Source organism: Callorhinus ursinus, unplaced genomic scaffold (assembly GCF_003265705.2).
Source record: "Callorhinus ursinus isolate GAN/ISIS: 27379988/994484 unplaced genomic scaffold, GSC_fseal_2.0 scaffold14, whole genome shotgun sequence".
Classification (NCBI taxonomy): Eukaryota; Metazoa; Chordata; class Mammalia; order Carnivora; family Otariidae; genus Callorhinus; species Callorhinus ursinus.
This window is the reverse complement of record NW_027397076.1, coordinates 32,699,745-32,722,173: the sequence shown is the minus strand read 5'-3', so window position 1 is coordinate 32,722,173 and position 22,429 is coordinate 32,699,745. Positions and strand designations below refer to the sequence as shown.

Here is a 22,429-nt window from a genome sequence, read left to right as displayed (position 1 = left end):
AACTCTGTGAAACAGGTACTTCCATACCCAAAGAGATTAAGCAACTTGCTAAAATCACGTAGCTAAGAAGTGTTGGGGTGCAGATTTGGACAAAGGCAGTCAGACTTCCTTTCTTGTACTTTATGGATGAGAATGTATTTTTGCTAAATAGGCCTTTGACTTTTAATCAGTTTATAATGTTGGTTTTGTCCCTTAAGAATATTCTAGTGGTCATCTGTTTTTTTTTTCTTTTCAACAACTCCTCTATTTCTGAAATTCTTTGTATAGTTAATATTAAAATATTCTTCTACTTTATATCATAATGTCAAATCCACTGCTGATTGACTTTCATACACATACATATAAACATAAATTTCCATTTCGGATTCATAACTCCAGCCATTTTCATATTCATCGACTTGTAGGCTTGAAAGGAACTTAAAATCTTATTTAATTGCATAGCAAATGTTTAAATTCATCTTGTCAAGTAGTTTTTGTACCAAGACTTCTAGAGTTTCAGTCACAGAAACCGTCCTCCACAAATCCCATTTCAGTTTCTGTCCTTGTTCTCAGGAACCTAGTCTCCCCTGCCACTCCCCCAGCACCTGACAGCTACTGGCACATGCAAAGTACGCCATATATTTTGTGGAATGAATGAATAAATAAATGATTGATTATCAGAAAAACCACACTGACTATTCTGTAAGTTTCTTGGTAATTCAACAAGGACAAAACACAATTTCCTTCACTTAAAATATGACTATTTTCATGCAAGAGGAAGGCTAAGATAACTAAGGAAAACACTTGGGGTTTATCTGATTTTGGAAAACAAGAGTTGACTTATGTAGAATTCCGGTAACACCTGAAAACTGGGACTGCTGGGAATCCAGGAAGATGCTCTCTGCCCTGACTTTCGAGGCAAGCAAGTTGGAGCTGCTTCCTAAGCCCAGATAATTGCCACTTCAGCCTGCTTGAAATGGAAATTTGAACTTTGTTCCGAATTGGGGAGGGAACCAAGAGCCTGAGTTGATGATCAATGTTGGGCCAATGCCAACTCATATCATGAACAGTTGGATTTTTATGTTCTGTCTGTGAAGAGAATCCTGTAGTTGGGTATTGGACCTTTCAAAGTCCATGGAGTATTCCTTTGTTTCCTCTTTGGGATTATCCTAGCAGGACTATCCATAAGCCAAACCCAATAAATACATAGTTCTACTGTTAATACTTTTTTTCTTATCACATTACTAAAATAAAACTCAAATTTATGTTTCATAGTTCCTATTGTTCCCAGATTTATTCATTTAGGTACCAAAAAAGCATGAAAGATAATGCTGACAGTTAAATCTGAAATAATTTATTTAAATCCTGGTCCCCGAGTTCTAATGGAAAATGACTCATATGGCATATTCAAAGCCAAAAGTGGATTCAGATTGGTTATTTGGGGTTGTATTTTTTTCAATAAAGTTATTCATAATCCCCAATGACGATGATAAATTTGTGGTTGCTAAGTTAGTGTTGGGCATTGCATCTTTAGAGTCTGATTAGGTGGGAGTTGCCATTTGCTGCGCTGTGAATTGCCAACAAAGCTGAATCTGTCACAGGTGCTACGATTTGTATTTCAGAAAAATTTCTTCGCCAAGTTTAATTATCCCCAAAGTATTTTACTCTACACAAAGTACTGAAAAGAGTTAGCAATTTTTTTTTTCATTTTCAGTACTGTGATGTAAATTTGGATTTTGTCTACTACCTACATGTTGTAGAGATGATGGAATTTCAAATGCAGGAGACCCTCTGTTTTGTAATCTAAAACACTATTTTCTGTTCATTTTTCCATTTTGGATTCAGAAAAAGAATAACACGAATTGGCTGTAACCAAATCACATATCCACAGTGACATAAACCATGCTTTGTAGAAGGGAGCAGGCATGAGGTAGATAGAAAGTGTGTAGGTTTAACTACTAGTGGTGGAAACTGGGAAATGGGAAGTCCTACACTCAAAAATATTAAATAAATTTAGGATTAACTTTTTCTTATTAAGTATTAATATGTGTTTCAAAGCTCATGGAAATAAGTATGTATCCTTTTTTGTATTAGGCAGCCTGTCCCTTGCAGGGAGACTAGGGAACTGGGCAGCTTGTGGAGACAGTCGTTTCTCTTTCAGCAAAGCAATTCCTCTTCACATCAGCATATATCAGTCGGGTTTCTGTTGTTGTTTTTTCTTTTCCATAAAACAATTTGTTTTTTTCAACACTTCAACAGGAAGGCCTGATGGGGAAGTTTCTCCTAAATGTTTCACTGCAGAGGTAGTTTCTATAAAATTGCTTGAGGTTGATTTGTTAAATTAGAGGAAGGTCTTTGACTCTGGAAATCCATAAGAAGTGATTATGGTTATGAAAATAATTTCTAAGAGACCAGCATTGTTTGATGAGTTAAGAAATATGTTACAGTTTAAGCTCTTTGGGATATTTTAAAATGAGATTCTTTATCTTTTTCCCCGTCTTTCTCCTTGTCTTCATATTAATGAAATTCTAACAAATAGAAATTATTAATTGAATTGAGAAATAAGTGTGTGTGTTGGAAATTGCTTAGCCTCCAAATTGTAATTATAATTTTATATTCTTTGTAGGATTATTTAACCATTCATAAGTATGGCAACGCAGCCAGAAATGATCTCTGGAATACACTATCAGAGGTAAAGTATAGGAAAGTATAGGAAGCTCGAATACCAAAACCTCCTCTTGAATATTTGAATTGAGTTTATAAACCACTCTTAACTTTTATTGACACTGACAGTTGTTTTTACTTTTTATATTTTCTCGTATTGCTTTATCATTTTATTTTTGATATATTATAAAAGTAATGGGGTTTAAAACTACTTAAACTACGAATGGTAGTAAAACATACCTTGCCTACTTTTAAACAAGACAATACTTCTGAAATATAACATTCATATTGTGTCAGATATTCATGTATGAGAGAAATATTGATGTTAAAATAGTTTTTTCTATAGGTGAATAACATTTAAATTTGGTACTGGACATACTGGGGATACTTAATGATGCTACAAGTACTTGTTTTAACAATCAACTATGTTTTATCTTCCATTAAGTAAAAACTTTAATGCTAATAAAGCTTTCATTTCTCTATATATGCATGAAGCTTAATTTAAGGCAAGGAGATTAATTTTACTAATGCGTTATATTAGCTTCACTGATTTTACATGTTTTCATCCTTAAGTAAATCATAAAGGTAAAAATAAAAATGGTTTAATGTTAATTATGTTTATAATTCATGTTTATAAAACTAATTTATACAATTTGGGTTATAAAGGCTTTAAAACGGAATGGAAAATTTGTAAATATACAAGAAGTAATGGATCAGTGGACACTCCAGATGGGTTATCCTGTTATCACCATCTTGGGAAATTCAACAGCAGAAAATAGAATAATAATTACCCAACAACACTTTATTTATGACATCAGTGCTAAAACTAAAGCACTTGAACTTCAGAATAACAGGTACAACACTCTTTTACATGAAAAAACAATTGCTTTTATTCTTGGGTTTTACTTTGCATTTTTAACATTTTAAAAAGATTGCTAGCACAATTATAAAATGTAAGCGAAATATGGTTTTCATTTCTTTATTTACATATGGTGTTTTCATTTTGATTCCTCTTTTACTCCCATTTCCAGATATTTTAACCATCAAAGTGACAGCACACCAAAGTTATTTTGTTTAAGCAGAGTTTAAATTATCATGGTGATTTAGAAAAATATGTGATTTTTTTACTTTTCCCTGTGAATGTTTGTTGAATTAAATTCAAGAAAGTTAAGATGTAGTGAAGTCAATTAGATGGAATGGAGCAAACTGAGATTTATAAAATAGATGAGAATAGAAACTAACAATCCAGAAAGACTAATTAAAACAAACAAAAACTACAACTAGACTAGTATCTGAGCCAAAGGAACTCAAAGTAGATCCATTTTTAAATGGTCTAAGTATCAGTGCTACTTAGCATCAAAATATGTTCTCCTCCCTCATTTTCCATATGTAAAACCGCTGAACAGACAACACACATAGTATTTTTATTTGTTGTTAAACTTTCTTTTGAAACTCTTATTTAATTACTGAAAACAGCATGTAGTGTTTCTTTTCTACTTCGTGTTTTCTTACTGTATGGTGTCTTGTTAAAGGCTGAGCCAAAGAAAGATAATGCAGTTTAAATCAGTTCATTTCATTTTTTAAAAGGTGCCCTAAGAAAAGATTGGAGAGGGAGGGGACAGAAGGGATGGAATTTAAAATTAATAAACAAAATGAAGTGTTTGGATTAGGTTGGTCATGCTGTCTCCCATTACATTGGCATATTAGGACTCTGACTTTATCGTCCACCAATATGTAGGAGGTATGAAGCATCAATTGTTTTTGTTTTTTTTTGTTTTTGTTTTAATCTCTAAGAGGGATGGAAATTGTCCCCAAGTAGGCTAGCTCCAAGATGGGCTATAGGTAGAAGTGACTGAGAAATTCCTGAATGTTTAACGATGACCGAATTTGGAATGTCCTTTAGGAAAGCATTGTCTTAAATCTCCTGGTCAATAGATACATTGGCTTTGGACAAACTGCCCCTGCAAGTCAACTGTTTCAACCAATGGAAGGTAGTCTTACTCTGCTGCACTGTCATGATCTGACTCTTGTCTGTCAATGCTTCTGTATTACCCAGCCTGGATTCCGCACAGTTGCCAAATGCTGCTTCTGATTCTCCACCCTCTGGCCCTGGGCTAAACCTGCTTAGGCATCAACTCCGGCCTTGCCAGGAAGTACATAAAAACTACTTACTTGACTGTGGCAAAGTTAGAGAGATTTAGGCCATGCCTTTGAGAATGATCGGTTTGACACAAACATCACTGGTGCAGAAAAACATAAAGGACCCGCAAATGACAGAACAAATTTTGAACAAAAATACACTGTCAGCCTATAACATGCATCAGATGTATCAGCCATGAGTCTGACTCTTTAAAGGCAGAATTTCTCCCAGGCTGTATGAGCATATGTAACTTTTGCTTTTGCTAGAGTTGTAAAATCATACGGATAACGTTGAACCCTGAGAACCTGGCATATAAAATATTAAGAGTAAGATAATGTATGGAGTTCCTTTAAGCTCGAAAATTATTTTCTATCTATTTTGAAATAATAGAGCTTGCAGTTAAAAATTTTGTATTCAATTGTATCTTATTGATCAGTTTTATTCACTCTAACATTGTAGTCAGAGCTTCAGTACCAATTCTATCAGTCCTTTGTATGTAGCCTTCCTAGGTCTTTATTATACAGTGCAAGCTGTTGATGCAGTAAAACAGTGCCCACCGATACCAGAAATCCCACGTATTGTGGATCTTTTCTGAGCCAGTATCATCAATTCTTTGTCCCGAATTTTGTAAAGGATACTAGAACATCACTACAACATGCCCAGAACTTTTTTAATGTATATAGTAATTATATTTTTCTATAGAAAGATGGTTACATAACTAATAATTGCATAGAGTTAGGTGATATGTAAAAGTGAATAAGATATTTGCTAGAATTTAGGTATTCTGGAAGTTCTGAATTTGTCTGGCTTTTTCTCTTTATCAAGTTAATACATTGCAATGTTAAGCAATGTCTCCTCATCCACTTACGGAGTTTCTCAGAGTCCTGTGCTACAGACAATTGTATTTATCTCCACAGTCATATTTTCCTTTTGTTATCGTCCTGATGACAGCAACTTCTGTAGAGTTCATGGTATCTACATTAATGCTTCACTGATATGGGTACCATTTTGCAAAAAAGAATTTTCACTCAAGCTAAAATAAGTACCTGTTATTTATTTTCTACCTTAACATGATTATCAGGATAAACATTGCTTTATTATAAAAACATCAACCCTATGTATAGAGAGATAACCCCAGGGAATATCACAGAAAAAATACCTTAAAGGTCTATTGAAATGCATTTTGCGCTTGTTTTTGGGTTTTTTCCTGCTTAAAGTGAGATGACTAAAATTAAACTTAGGTAGCTGGGACACAATCTAATTCACAAATTCTTTTTCCTAATCTTTTTTTCAAACATAACCCACCACAGTCTGAGATTTTCTTTATAGCACACCATGCTTCACTCAACAGTGTTTAGTGTTTTCCACCCTTTTAAGTTGTAACCATAAAGCAACGTGCTTTCTTTGAGTTTTGAAATGAAATTTAGGAAAAGATCAAATATGTGTTGTTTGGAAAGTTATGAAAAATAACATCTAGGATTAATAGTATAGCAATTCAGAAATGAATACAAATTTTAGATATGCTTGGTAATTTGTCATTTTTATTTTGTTTTTGTGACAATATATACATTTTAGTTGTGTGCATACACAATCATGCAGACATAGATACACACACACACAGAAAGAGCAAAAACATTCTTGGGAAAAATACCCAGAAGACTGTTTCAAAAGTTTTACAAAATGCCCGAGTGTTTGTATCCCCCCAGTACCTTATAGTTAACTCTTGCATCTGAACAGCTGTGTGATTCAGTGTCTGTCATGTAGGAAGTTCCCCATAGGGATGTGGCATTGACTGTAAACAACATGCAGGTATCAATATGAATCTCTTTTTCTTGTACTGTAGAGACTTTTGCTAAAACTCAAATATTGAAGCATACCATAGAAATGTTATCATCATTTCTAGTTCCACTATTTAGAAGAATACAGTTTAAATAAATGCAAAAGTGTATTTATTTATATTAGGGGCAAATAATATTTCACATTTTATGATCATGCTTTAAAAAGACACATTTATCCTTGAGGATTTTTAAACATCGTCAATTTTGTATATTTCTTGCCCTTTAACGGATACTTATTTGACTTCACAATTTAGTTGACCCAACTCAATGTGGAAGATATTTACCAGAAAGTCAAGTTCATAAGGTTAATCTCTGTCTTGCCCATAGACTGATTTGGTTCCTTTCATTTTACTTTGGTCTAATCCTGTTTGATCCAATTCAACAGCAATTTCTGGAATGCCTTCCTTTTCTAGGCTTCTTCAAGATCTTAGGTTTACAAATATGAACCCATAGATAATAATTTGAGAGTCAGATGCATAGTCAAGCATTATTGTCTCTTAACTAATTTTTTCAATTAATCAAAAAAGAGTCATTATTTTTAGAGAACAGCTGTTAAAGAAATATATATCAATTCTCTTTGTCTTCCTCACAATAATACCATTATTAAATATTTGCCATATTCTTAGTATTATGTTAAGAGCTTGGAGGTCTTTGATAAAGAGCATAAGTGGGTTATGTTCATTTACTTCTACTTTAAAAACCATATGTTTGGCTACTATAGGTTATTGATTCCCTGACCAACTGTGTGGATTCCACTGTGGTACAGCTTAGTGTCTCTACGTAGTTGGCACTCAAAAATATTTCGCTGATTTAAACACATCATTTCAACTTTACATATTGTAGATGGCCATTAGTGTAAAATCGTTAATTTCTTCTACTCTTCCACTTAGATTTGTTACTATTACTGATTTGTATTTATTGTGAATGAGAAATGAAATGATAAAATAATCAAATTCTATGTAATAGATTTAGAGGAGATGCCCTCTCTTCCCATGCCCCCCAAAACATATTCATTATATTTGTAATTATATAATCCCAGATATGTTTCCTGAAAAATTCTCAATTCTCTGTTTACTTTCCCAATTACAGAGCTCAAACAGTCTCTTCCATAAAATAAAAAATATTTTTTACATACTAAATATTGTTGGCTACCCATGCTGTTAATGGTGCAATGATAGGTCAACGTAATCTGGCTATACTTCAGGGAAAGAAACAAAATGTAGTCACTGAATTTATTGTAAGACCATCCAGATTATCTCTGGCTAGTCATTTGAGATTAAATTGATACTACTTCAAGTACAAGTATAGGCTTCCATTTTTACCCTATAAAAAGTCAAATTCTAGAAAATGCTTCTTTTAATAGCTGAGACTCATGACTGATCCCTGAACGTTGGTTGATGATTTCACACATCAGTGTGGAAATTTCATTTCAGAAAATAGAGCATTAAGTGTGTTTGACACTATTCTTTGTCCTGATCTGGATTTTAGGGGTATCTGATTGGTTTCACCTTTCATTCCTGCTTTGCTGAGTAACTTTAGGTGTGCTGTATTAACCTATCTGTAAAATGTGATAATACTACTTATTAGGATAGTTATGTGAAAAAATAAGGATAATGTTGAAATGTAAATGCATGAAGCCACTGAAATGTGTATTAATTTAACATAGAAACAAGTAGAAAGGAGTTATTTTGAGACTTAATCAATATATGGTGTGGCTCTGATTTATTGATTTTAGCTACTTTTTATTCTGTAATGTAAAATGCGAATCTTTTTTTATTTTGCAAGATAAATTGTTTTGTTGAAAGTCCCCCTTTTGTATTGAAATTAAAACTCTTACAGGCTAAGTCTGCTTAGTGGCATTGAAGAAGTGAATTCATCTTCTTGACTTATTCCTTACTTTTGTGACGGTAATTTTTTTATTTCCCCTAAAGAGAATAATAGAAATCATGCAGCAGGTGCATAGCAAATGTTGTTTGTTTATTTGTTATAACTATTTTTATTCTTAAAGCTTCTATTTTACTTTGCAGTTACTTGTGGCAGATTCCATTAACTATTGTGGTAGGAAATAGAAGCCATGTGTCTTCAGAAGCAATTATTTGGGTGTCTAACAAATCAGGTAAAATATATATGCTCCCCTCAGGAACCATTTGGTTTCAGATAATTGTTTAGCAACTTAACCTCTGGTTTCAGCTGTTGTAAACATGTGAATAAAGACAAATTAGAAAGAGAATATAAAAGAATGATAATCTCCTCTACAAAATTAAGTATAATATAGTATAGTTTGTACACAGTCTAATTTTAGTTTGCCTATATAATTCTTAAGTTTATTTGTGTCATTGATAGTAAAGAGAAAATTTAAAACAAGGCATCTGTAGTACTAATTTTAGCTGTTTTAAACTGTATCATTTTATAATCCCAAATGTAATTAAATTATAATCATAACTCCCAGTAAAACAGTATGCCAAATAATGAAACACAGGCCACATTTTCAATTCCATTTTCCTGCTATCTTCTTTTTTGCCAGACTGGCTCTTTAAAGAATGGACAAGGCGATATTCTCCATAAAATTAGATAATTATAGGGACAGAAGGGAGGGGACTTGATAGGTCATCAAAGCATCACCTAAACTAGGGTCAATTCTCAAGGAGCAGAGAAAGATGAGATTCTATTCTGTTTCTAAATGTCTTCAAATAAGATAGCGACCTATTTCAATTCACTGTCAGAAAGCTATTTCTTTGAATCCAATCTAAATCCTTCATGCTAGATGTGAAACAGGTCTCTTTAATTTCTGTTTTCTATTGAACTGGAGAAAAAGCCAATTAATCATCTTTTATATAACATTTTATTTAGATTTAGATGGTCAAGTATGTCCACGTTTTTTCTACTCCTTTCTTGTGTTCTGTTAATTGATGTTATCTTATTTCATAACCACTATGAGCAGCTACAATCTCCTTTTTGCAATAAGTAAGGTAAAATTAGTAAATAACACAATAAACATTGTGTCTGCCCCTCAGTCTTGCTATTATAAGGGAGATGTAAGTGCTCAAAGTACATATATACAAGAAAAAGTTCTTATAGCAAAATCTAATCTGCATACCAGAAATATAAATGCTTGTATTTTCAGTTGAATTTTTATTGAAATTTTCGTGTTGTTGTATTTTTAACACATAATCACATATTATGAAAATATGTGCTTTTATTTATATACATTGTGTATAAAAGATTCATAAGTAATGTAGTGATGAATTGAAATGCTTATTTTAAAATTTACTGGTGTTTCTCCTTTTAAAATTGCTTATTATAATCTATTCTTTTCATTTCTTAAGAGTTAGCATTTATATGATTCTTAATTCACTTACTGTATTATTTGTTTTTTTAACCGCTCTTTTACTTTCATGTAGTTGTTTTGTTTATCTACATAATTTGTTATGAAATGATGAGTGAAAACAGTGAGTCATTAACCTAATGATCTAACTATTAGATCCTCCATGGGATTGCTAGAAACATGAAATAGAACAATTTTCAGAATTTTCTTTCTTAGGAAAGAAAAGATTCAAAATAAAAGGGAAATTGATGCTGAAATTACAAATAAACATTAAAAAATTTCTCATTGAGGGGTACAATGGAAATGGGACAATTACAAGGGTGCAAAGATACTGATTAAAAGTCAGAATCAGGCCAAAACGTCACTTTTAGAGAGTGGATCTAGGCAAGTCTGATTCTTCATCAATATTTTCCCCACGTCCACTTCCTCTAACTCCCTAGTTAATTGTATGCTTTTATTCATGGTATCCTCTTGTTTCACGTAGAGTATACGCAGAATAGTGTCACAGCTTTTCTTGACCAATAACCACAGGTGTATTTGAGAGGTTGTTTCCATTTGTAGTCTCTCATTATTAATCAGGAATAATAACAACATGATATTTCAAAGCATACATTTGCCTAAAATGTCACCTATATTAATATACATGTCATGCTCACTACATAGTGTGTGCAGTGCATGACTCTGGGAGATGATATTTACATTGACTCTGATAATTGAGTTGTGCCACCTACAGTGTGTCAGTTTCCATTAAATCACAGCAGAGGCTTCTGGTTGATGGAACATTGTCCCGATAGAAGTGTTGAAGCTTTTGTGGAGAATGACCATACCAAGTAAATATTTCTTGAAAACTTTATAAATATGTAAATCTGGAAGAAGCTTCCAAGAGGGACCTAAAAGAAAGACAACCATTCTGTTTTCCCTGTTCAGTCTCATTCTGTCTTTAGTTTTGTCTTAAATCCCTTCATTATGATGACAAATAAAAAACTGACACAAGGCACAGACTGGGGGAAAGAAAAGATTGTTAACTCTTGTCTCCTTTCATGAGTTATTAGCTCTCTCTCTCTCTCTCTTTTTTCAAAATACAGTTAACTAGGGACACCTGGGTGGCTCAACTCCTAGTTTCAGCTCAGGTCATGATCTCAGGCTCTTGAGATCAAGCCCTGCATTGGGCACTGCACTCAGCGGAGAGTCTGGTAGAGATTCTCTCCTTCTGCCCCTACCCCCCTCTCTAAAAGTAAATAAATCAATCAAAATAAAAAATATAGGGGCGCCTGAGTGGCTCAGTTGGTTAAGCAACTGCCTTCGGCTCAGGTCATGATCCTGGAGTTCCAGGATCGAGTCCTGCATCGGGCTCCCTGCTCAGCAGGGAGTCTGCTTCTGCCTCTGACCCTCTTCCCTCTCGTGCTCTCTATCTCTCATTCTCTCTCTCTCAAATAAATAAACAAAATCTTTAAAAAAATAAAAATAAAAAATAAAAATAAATAAAAAATATAGTTAACTAATATCAATAATGTTTTTTCCATAAAAACATTAAGAAAATATTCTGGTCAATTCTTATCAACATTATATTTTAAAAGTCTACCTTTTAGTTGTAACAATAGCATCAATGTTTTTGTAATTTTTCATTATAAGTCACATAGATTTGATCCCTCACCAGATATTAAAGCACAGTCATGGTGAATAATATAAAGTATAAATTTGATTTGAATCATCATATACTCTTGACACTTCCATTTTTTAAACCCTTTGGATGAATATTGAATTAATTCCAAGTTAAGGTGTAGTTCATTCTAGCCTAAAATAGTTTTTAAATCAACTTTTAAATTACTGAAAGCAGGTAAAAGGATTTATCTTTTTTGTTTTTACTACTGAGATACTGAGAATGCAGATGTTTATAAATGTAACAGTTTGTATGGTGACAATGAATGTGTAATGGAAGGGAATAAATTTAATGCCAAATGTTAGGAAAGAAAAGATTCAAAATAAAAGGGAAATTGATGCTGAAATTACAAATAAACATTAAAAAATAATGTAATGATATAGTGCTTGCCTTAAGCATTGTTTTATATAAGACTTGCAAGCCTTTAGAATGAGTTATTTTTATCCCCATTTTACAAATGAGGAAGTTAAGGCTTGAGAAATAACTTGCCTAAATTGTCTTAGGAGCTTGGTTTTCTTTTCTAAATGTATTCCCTCTAAACCACACACACACACACACACACACACACACACACACACACACACACACAGACACATGTAGATTTTAAAATTTTGGTAGGTTGCTTTGCTGATGTGCCAATTACTCAATATGTTGCCATTGTATTCATACACATGGTTTTTTATAGGTGCTGTAGAGCATTTTCTAATTCGATTCTCACACAAGTCCAGTGAGAAAACCAATATGTGTTATACCTGAGTTTGTTTTACATTGCTACCCTTGTTACTTTGGTTGACTTTTTGTTTATTTTAAATTCTGATTTTTCTGCAACCAGCCAATATTGAGGAGAAAGGCTAAGATCTTCCTCTTTTTATTCGGAAAGTATAGAATATAAAACCAAAATATTACAAAATTCCAAATACTCTGTGCCTTGATATAATCTAAATTTTGTGCCATTTTGGATACATTCTACATACAATTTTAAGTTATTATTACTAACATTGAAAATATAACTTCCATACTTTTTATATTGGTACTCATCACATATCATATCTCATTAGGCCATTGGAAAAGGTCTCTTTAGAATTCATTGCTTGCCATTAGTTAATTTGAAGAACATTTTAAAGATATAATTAACTAGAATGAAAAAGACATTTAAAAATCTATTACAAAATCTTTTCAGGGAATCATTTCTCCAAAGATTTCATTTATAACAAAGGCATAAAAATATTCATGAACAGTAATAACCTGCAGGTTTTAGTTATCAATTTAATAATAGCATACTTAAAAACAATAGATGCCTGCCTTTTTTATTCTCATCAGACGAAATAGAAGTTATAGGGATTGTTTTCCTATTTTAATTTGTCTCTCTTCTACCTGTAAGTTGTTGAATTCAGTAAGTTTATTTATTTTTTATTTTTTTATTATTTCTAGTTTCAAGTTTCTATTTAAATTCCAGTTATTTAACATACAGTGTAATATTAGTTTCAGGAGTAAAATTTAGTGATTCATCACTTACATATAACACCCAGTGCTCATCACAACACGTGCCCTCCTTAATGCCCATCACCAATTTAGAGCCAAGACAAATTGTGCCAGCTCTCTAAAATGTGAACAAGAAATAACTTCAAAAAATAGACTTGGGATGCCTGGGTGGCTCAGTCGTTAAGCGTCTGCCTTCGACTCAGGTCATGGTCCCAGGGTCCTGGGATTGAGCCCCACATCGGGCTCCCTGCTCCGCGGGAGGCCTGCTTCTCCCTCTCCCACTCTCCCTGCTTGTGTTCCCTCTCTCGCTGTCTCTCTATCTGTCAGATAAATAAATAAAATCTTTAAAAAAAATAGACTTAATATCATAGGATTCCATGACTGTTTCAGAATTGTAAAAACATAAATCATATATTCATATATTAAACTTGATTCTTGAATATTAAAATAACCACTTCTTAGTTGAAAATGATCAAATTTACTCTTAACCCAAGTGAATTTAGTATATGTGCTGCCAAAGCAAGCACCTAACCCAAGTGGATTTAATCACAATATGTGTTGTTATAAAATCCTCATATTATTGAAGATAGAGTTAGGATTACTCAAGAGAAACAGTATCCTCAATATTTTAATCTTAATTTTTTTCACTGAATTGTTATCAAACCTTGATAACAAGGTGAATTTGGACATGATTAATTGAAACCTCTCTTCATATGGTTTAGTTTTTTAAAATGTCTTATCTTTTGTTAATTATTTTTTCTTTTTATATCTGTAAAATGGGGTGACATTCCAAAACTTCAAAGGAATTGTGTAGATAAGCACATTAAAGTTTTGAAAAATATACAAAAACAAAGTATCAGAAAGTTGGGAAACTATTAATATTTTAGAGCAATATCTGATAGATTTTTTTTAAGTACCAGAGATGAAGCCTGGTAAAATTTCACACAGAAGAAAACAGTTCCTTCTTCTACTGAGCCATAGAATTGGAAGGGACCTTAAATGCTATTTATTAGTTGGCCCTTACATTATATGAGTGGCCTAAGTTCAAACATTTAAGTGTAGGAGAACTGGAACAAAAATCTCACTATCCTGCTCCTGTTCTAATTCTTATTTCCAATGCTGTGTCCCTCTTTTTCAAAACAATGTAAGAATGTGAGAGATATATACCATATCACAGTAAAAGTGCTATACCATCTTGTATCAATAGAATATAATGTAGTAAAAAGGACACCCAAGTCAGGAGACCTGAGACAGACCATTTCCTGCTTTCTTGGACAATTTGATTAACCTGTCTGAGCCTTGTTTTTTTATCTGTTCCAACAGATACTATTTATAAAAGTGGCAAAAAGCTGACATACCATCTGAAACATTAAAGATTAGATTTTTATGTTCAGCATACATTTTTGTTTTTACTGCACATTTATAAAAATTGGCAAAATGTAACAGGCATTAGATTAAGAAGCCCACCCCATTTCAAAGCCCACCTCATTTCAGCCATTAATAGTCATTAATGTTCACCCAGTGACTTTTGTGGTCACACCCTCTTCCTGTGTGGCTTCTACTTGAGACTATAGAGTTAGTGTTTCAAAAAGAGAAAGAAAAAGAAAACCTGTTTTGTAGCCTGATGCATAAAAAACCTTGATAACAAGGTGAGAATTGGAGATTGTGTGTCTCACTCAGAACTGACACAAACGGACTTCTGTGATGCAGTTTCTGGTTTTGAGTCATTGTGGAAATTACGTGTCCCAGTGTGGTGTGTGTGTGTGTGTGTGTGTGTGTGTGTGTGTGTGTGTGTAAAATATAAATTTTAAGTAAACTTAATACATTTCATAACTTCTATGAACCATGAATCCTGAGGACATCCACGAAATGATTAGAATTGTAAGCTATGGTTCTGTGAAGTCAACAGAGGCTGCCATTAAGGTGAATGGAGTTCTCCATCTGTACCATATTGTGAAGGAGTTAAATATATAAGTTATAAGATTGCTTTTACTGGCTTCCTTTAAATGAATTAGCTGGGGAATATAATCAAGTTACCATTTTCCAAAATTATTCCAATAAACAGAATTTATTATCTTTGTTCTAATTATATGTAGAAATATTAGAGTCTTAAACAAATGAGTTGCCTTTTTCCAACATTATTGATGATGCTGGAAAGTCTGCTATTTATTAATACTTCCAAAAAAGCACAAGAAAAAAGGCAAGAAACAATAGTGACTTTAAAATAAATGAGCCCTGTTGTTTTAATCACTTTCTTAACTGAATAAAATAAGTAGAATGTGCACCTAAAACCTTTTCTTCTATTCTAGCCCCATATTTAAATACAATCTAACTAGAAGCACATAAATACAGATTTCTTGGTGACATTTATCTTGAGAAGGACATTGTGTATAGGTAATGGGGTTTTATCAAGAACAAAGAGTGTTAATTATAAGAAAACAATTAATTGAGGTAATAATGGGTAACCAACTAAAGGTTTTCTAGTGAATTCTAGATACAGTAATGAATTGATTAAAGAGTAGATTTCAATTAGGCATTTATGATGGTGTTATCTTTTAATCACTGGTACTATAATATCTATTATTTAGAAAATATACTTCATCTCATTTTAACCCATAAATTTAAAATCTGTTTTACTCCAAAAAATGTTGTTTTCAGAGCACCACAGAATAACTTTGGACAAAGGAAGCTGGTTGCTGGGGAATATCAATCAAACTGGCTATTTTAGAGTCAACTATGATTTAAGGAATTGGAGATTATTAATTGATCAGTTAATCAGGAACCATGAGGTAAACTGGATTTACTCATCAAAGATCTGTTTCGATAGGTGAACACCTGCCACTTTAATCCTGATTCTTTTTTTTTTCCCCTGGTTGATCTCATAGGTTCTCTCTGTCAGTAACAGAGCAGGTTTGATTGACGATGCCTTCAGCCTGGCCAGGTATGTTTTCCAGTGGATCTTCACAAGAAAACTGATGTCTGTAAGGCTTCCTCTATTAAGCTAAATATTATATATTTTGAATAAGAAGCCTTTTAAGAACAATTTCTGTCTCACTTTTTTTTGTATTTGCATATGAATTATAATCAGTATCCCAAACTCTTGATCAATAGTAGCCATAAGGTATTTCTGAGTCAGGAGAAGCTTGATCAATTTTCACTGTAAGTTCAATTTAACACTGGAGATTAATAATCCCTTCCCAATTTCATTAATGAACTCTACAAAATGACCATTGTGCCATATTTAATTTTTGATGGAAAATACCTTCAAGCAACAACAATTTTTCCCTAACATATACTCATATATCTTTTTTTAATGTTTTTTGAATGTGATTCATTATGAGAAGCTTGTGCTGCAAGACAGAAATAAATATTCCATGGAGTAAAGCTGTTCTGGACAAAATGTATATCAATCTTAGAGCAGAAGACTTTAGTTGTGCTTGTTATAGTAATATTTACATTATTTGCATCATCAGATTTATAATGTGAAAATGAGTTATTCCTTTGAATAGTCACTAAACAGTTATTTCTTTAAAATAATGTTGATTGTAAACCCAAGCTATTTACTCAATGTTGAGATTAAACAGTAAAATAAACTCAGTCCTTTTAGTATTTTGAATTGTTTCACATCCAAGTGCAATTTTAATTTTAATAATCCAATGTTATTGGGCAGAAATTTAGAAATAATAGTGGTATGGGAAGGCCCACCAAGATAGCAATGTATGGAGGTAATGAGTAAGATGTAGTTTTGACTCTACAGTAAGATATGAAGACTGAGTATTCAGTCTCACATGAAGATTACTTTGACATAGAAGTTTAAAAAAGGTCAGAAAGATAGTAAGACAGTGTACTTAATGTAACATTGCATTGAAAGAGAAGCAGGAAAAGGAGAGAATTATGTTGAGAGCACCACAAGGAAAGGTTTGAGAACTAGAAGAGACCTCATACCACCAGCTACTTAAACACTCATAAGGGTCCAGACACTGTTCTAACTGTTGTACTGTAGCAATTTAATTCTCACAACCTTATGAAATATGTAGATATGTATTGTTATTATCACATTATTATTATTCCCATTTTATAGGTAAGGAACTGAGGCTCAGAGAAGTCAAGTATCATGTTTTAAGTCACACAGCTAGTAATTGATAGGACCAGAGCTTTGTCCAGATAGTCTGGCTACAGAGCCCAATGATGTTAACTCTTTCATTATATGTATTCACATGAACGACCATTTCAAATCCCATCAGTCTTTCTATATTGCCTGGTTCTTTAATTATAATAATTAAATTAATTAAATTACTATTACTGCTGATATATATATATATATATTCATGTGAATTCTTTTGGATTTGAAATGATGGTGAGAAAGCATATAAGTAGTAAATGTCCAAAAGTTGGAGAGCATATGAAAATTGAAAGGAGGGGATCTTTGACTCATCTGCATTAAATTATTTTTTAGTGGAATATTTTATTTAATAATGGTGGGTGAATTTTTTTTTCAAAAATTAAATTCCTTGTTGACTAAGACAGAACATTGCTTTCAATTCCAGTTTTGGAAGCCTTAAATATTTGAAGTAAATAATTTCATTATCATTTATACAAATTCACCAGGAAAATATGCAAATCTCATTGAATATATATTAAAATTTGTTTTACTGATAATGAGATAATTATCCTATTAGTATGCAAGTGAATAAATACAAAATCAGATTTATACAGGCAAATGCCCAGCACTTGGATTTGAAGATTATCATAGGTCACTGTTTCCTAGTAAATGTTTCATAGTTTTGCTACCAGTCTGTATCAACTTTCTTTCAGTTTCAGAAGCATAGCATGCTCATCTTGGCTTCTTTAAAGATAGCAAGTAGGAAAAAAAGCAAATATTTATTAAAACGTATGTTCCAGGTACTATACTGAGGCTTTTATGAATGGCCTTGTGCAATTTTCTCAGTAAACCCTTGGAATGGATGTGGTTACTCTAGAGGTTAAGGGGAGTTAAGTCATTTAGCTAAAGGTTGCACAGCTTTTAAGTGAGGGGCAGAGGTGAGATTCAACAGCAAACACTGGCACAGCAGAGCCCATGACCTCAAGTCAGAGTGACTTTGCCCATTATGTGAAATTCCTTCCCACTCCCATTCCCTCTTATCTGTTGGGAATATTATTATTCACTATAAAAAAAATTCACTTTCACTCCCGTGCCTTAAATCTGTCTTCTCCAATTAGAATAAGGTAACATCCCATGAATCTGTATTGTAGCAGTTGTCACTTTGTAGTTCAATCCCTTTCTGAGCCCCTGATGGGTTTTGGGTAACTTTGAAGATAGGGCCTTGTCACATCTTTGTATTACTACTGCCTCACTTAATCTTTAGCACAAGACTGTATCAGTATTTATTTGTTGCATGAATTGGTAATTAATTATTAATTACTCAAACTATAAACTTTCATGCCTATTATTTTTTTGTGCAGTTAAGTAAACATATTCTTGGGTACTCTTTTTATAGTTGTTTTTTTAAAATATATAAAAACCACATGCATGCATTCTAATTGTACAAGATTGAAACAAAAGAGCAATTCAATGTGAAAAATTTCTTTTACTCTCCTCCATGCCTTCCCATCATATTTATCCTCCTCACAGATAAAATTATCAATATTTGGTGTGTATCAATCCAGCCATTTTTCCTCTACATTTCCATAGAGTTTGATTTTTTTCTTTTCATGCACAGAAATGCATTCTGTTCTGAGACTCATTTCTACAGATTAGTCTGGGGAGCTTTATTCCATTGTTTCTAATTTTTCACTATTATAATCAAGACTGCCATGAGATCCTTGAGTGGTCTTTTGTTGTGCATACATGTATTTTTAGAGGATAGATACCTGCAAGTGGAATTTTGGGTTCACAAAGTATAAATTTTTTGATACATAGTACAAATTGTATTCCAAAAACTTTACCATTTTAGCCCTCCATCAACCATGTATGAGAGGGTTTAGTCCCCTCAAACCCTCCATAATGATGACTCATAGGCATTTATTAAGTTTTTGACAGTTTGAGAGTTTTGACAAGTTGCTGCAGTGCTAGATAAATTAGCTTGCTCATCTTTTCATACACCTTTGCTATTTGTATTTTTTCTTCTGTGAATTATTACCTGATTTAAAAAAAAGGATTAAAAACCTAACAGAAAAAGGGCACGATATTTTTCTTACTATATTTTTCTATATATTTTGGATGTATTAGGATATTAATTATTTTTGTAGCATACATTTTTAGAGTATTTTTCTCTTAATACTATGTCATTTTTTTTACTTTGTGATGTATTACATCATTCAAAGGTGTTTAATTTATATGTCTAGTCATCCCTTTATAACTTCCTAGTTCTCTGATTCTGTCTCACTTAGAAGCACTTCTCTATCTGAAGATTTTGAAAATATTGCATTTTTTAAAACGTTTTGTTTTTACATCTATCTACTCAGCCCTGCCTCCTCTAATTAATTTTTTTTGTATAGAATGGAGTAGGGGGTCTAATTTTCTTTCACAAAAATACATTTTTTTAAAAAAGATTTAATTATTTATTTTAGAGAGAGAGAGAGGAGGAGGGAAGGGTAAAGGGAGAGAGAGAATCTCAAGCAGACTCCCTCGCTGAGCATGGAGCCTGACATGGGGCTCAATTTCATGACCCTGAGATTATGACTTGAGCCGAAATCAAGCATCAGATTCTTGATTGACTGAGCCACCAGGAACCCCTCACATTAATACATTTTTAACCAATTATTTCCATCTTACTTAAAAGGAGTTCCTTATTCATACATTTGAAGTGATATGTTTATCTTAATGCAAGTGGTCATATTTTAGGGAATTGATTTGACTCTGTTTATTTGGTTCTTTGTTCTTTTCTGAGCTCCTGTCATATTTTTCTAATTAGTTTATTTAGCTTTATAGCATGTTGTGGTTGAAAAAGTTTTCTCTTGTTCTTTTCAAAATATTACATCTTTTCTCTTCAATATATATTTTAGAATCAGTTCGACAAAGCCCATTTAAAATTCCTGCTGTAGTTATGACTCAATATGCATTGTATTTATACATTAATTTTTAAGAATTAACATCTTTTCAAATGTAAGCTTTCAATATTAAGACATGCTACTTCTCACCATTTATTCAGGTCCCTAAGTCAAGTTTTATGATTTTATGTACATGATTCTGGTAATGTTATATTATTTCCTCATTTTTTATGGTATCTGCTTCTATATGTAGGAAATGGCACTGCTTCTGCACATATGTATTATGATTTTCATTGCTTGTGTATAAGGAATCAATCGTTTGCAAATGTCATTGTGTTATGACTCGAACATTGAAATTAGTGATGAAAATGCCTACATTTTTGTTGTTGATGGATGTTCATGTTTGGTTTTGGTTTTTGTTTTGATAAAGCATTATTAGATTGGGTGACATAAAATGAACAAGATACATTCCTTGTCTTCAATGAATTCACAGTCTAGCAGGGATGATACACAGTAGGTAATTATATTCAGTATATAAGGGCTATGAATAAAATATTATGAAAGCATTGGGAAGTAAAGAATTAATGAAGCTTAGGAAGATTATGCAGGACATCATATGGGAAACAATATTAGAAGATTGAGTTTACTATGAAAGTCCATTGAACCTTTAAAAGTAGGAGAATGAGAGTAGGAAGAGTGTAAGCTAGAGGAGGGACATCTGCGGGAGAGCCGTTAGGATAGTCACGACTCGGGCTGCCACTTGAGTGAAGCAGGGATTGAGGAAGAGTGGAATTAGCAGCTATAGAAGGTAGAACGCTTCCTGAAGGCATTTGTTAACTTAAAATATGTGAGAGAAACTGAAAATTTAGAAGATTTGCAACAGGAAGTATAATAACCACTGGATTTGAATATTTAAAACTATTAATATGCTCTGAGTAAAATTTTAAGCTATAAAATGGTGCATCATTGGATCATGGACTTGTGTAGTATTTTGTTTGAATATTCAGGGGGCGCCTGGGTGGCTCGGTCGGTTAAGCGTCTGCCTTCGGCTCAGGTCATGATCTCAGGGTCCTGGGATCGAGCCCCGCATTGGGCTCCCTGCTCTGTGGAAAGCCCTCTCCTTCTGCCCCTCCCACTTGTACTCTCTCTTGCTTGCTCTGTTTCTCTCAAATAAAATAAATGAGACTTTTTTTAAAGAAAATATTCAAAATACATGAAAATTATTTGGAAAATTTATTCATATTCAAAAGAATTCAGAGAGAAGTTACCATCATCATCATCATCATCATCTTTGCTCTGGGCAGTTACTGCCCTGACTTATTTATTTAGTGACCATTTTCCTGGAACATTCATTTATGAATGAACACATGCCAATTTGTTGCATTATTAATATCACAACTTTTTTTTGGCCTGCATTACATATTTTAAAAATTTCTGTTATAGGCTATTCGATTAAGGATCCAATCACTTAAAAAGCCTTAACAAGGGTACATTATTATAATTAGTTTAAAAACTATGTTAAGGAATAAAACAGCAGTTATTTCATTTAAAATATTAGTGTTATATTAACAACAATTATAAGGGCCTGTATCTGGAGGTTATGAATGTCACAACTAGAAGTGCTCTAAGTGTTGGTGAGCAGTCATGGGTAGTGCTTAATATGTGTTTGACGCATATGTGAGTTAAAAAAATTAATGCATACATTTTTATCTACTTGTTTCGGAGTTTATAAATCTAAGATACGTTAGGAAAACTGGAAATTCAGTTTATGAACCCGTGCAAATATAATGGCTCACGAAGAAGCAAATTATGAGAACATCCAAAATCTACTCTTTCGTGTTGCTTTTATTTCTGAGCCCTGCTTTCAGGACTAGTAACAACATTGTTAAAATAACCTTAACAGTGTTTACAGATTGAGTGGTAGTAATCTGATCCTTGTGGAATTTCTTCCATTATGGTTTTATTAGTAGTTCTTCTATGTGTGGTACACACACACACACACACACACACACACACACACACACACACACACAGGAATATTACTCAGCCATCAAAAAGAATGAAATCTTGCCATTTGCAATGACATTGATGGAACCAGAGGGTATTATGCTAGGTGAAATAAATCAGGCAGAAAAAGACAAATAACCGTATGATTTCACTTCCATGTGGGACTTAAGATACAAAACAGATGAGCATAGGGGAAGGGAAGGAAAAATAAAATAAGATAAAAACAGAGAGGGAGGCAAACCATAGGAAACTCTTAACTCTAGGGAACAAACTGAGGCTTGCTGGAGGGGAGGTGGGCAGAGTATGGGTAACTGGATAATGGGCATTGAGGAGGGCACGTGATG

At 33.0% G+C, this 22,429-nt stretch overlaps 1 protein-coding gene across 2 annotated transcripts in view; it reads left to right on the top strand.

Annotated features, from left to right (window-relative positions):
* The window catches only part of TRHDE (thyrotropin releasing hormone degrading enzyme), a 364,016-nt gene that overhangs the window by 275,441 nt on the left and 66,146 nt on the right, over positions 1–22,429 (top strand). For both annotated transcript variants that reach the window (XM_073900656.1, XM_025883069.2), the window contains 5 exons: positions 2,606–2,671; positions 3,310–3,497; positions 8,649–8,737; positions 15,747–15,877; positions 15,974–16,029. In XM_073900656.1, coding sequence (XP_073756757.1) covers positions 2,606–2,671; positions 3,310–3,497; positions 8,649–8,737; positions 15,747–15,877; positions 15,974–16,029 — 530 coding nt within the window. The remainder of the gene's footprint in view (positions 1–2,605; positions 2,672–3,309; positions 3,498–8,648; positions 8,738–15,746; positions 15,878–15,973; positions 16,030–22,429) is intronic.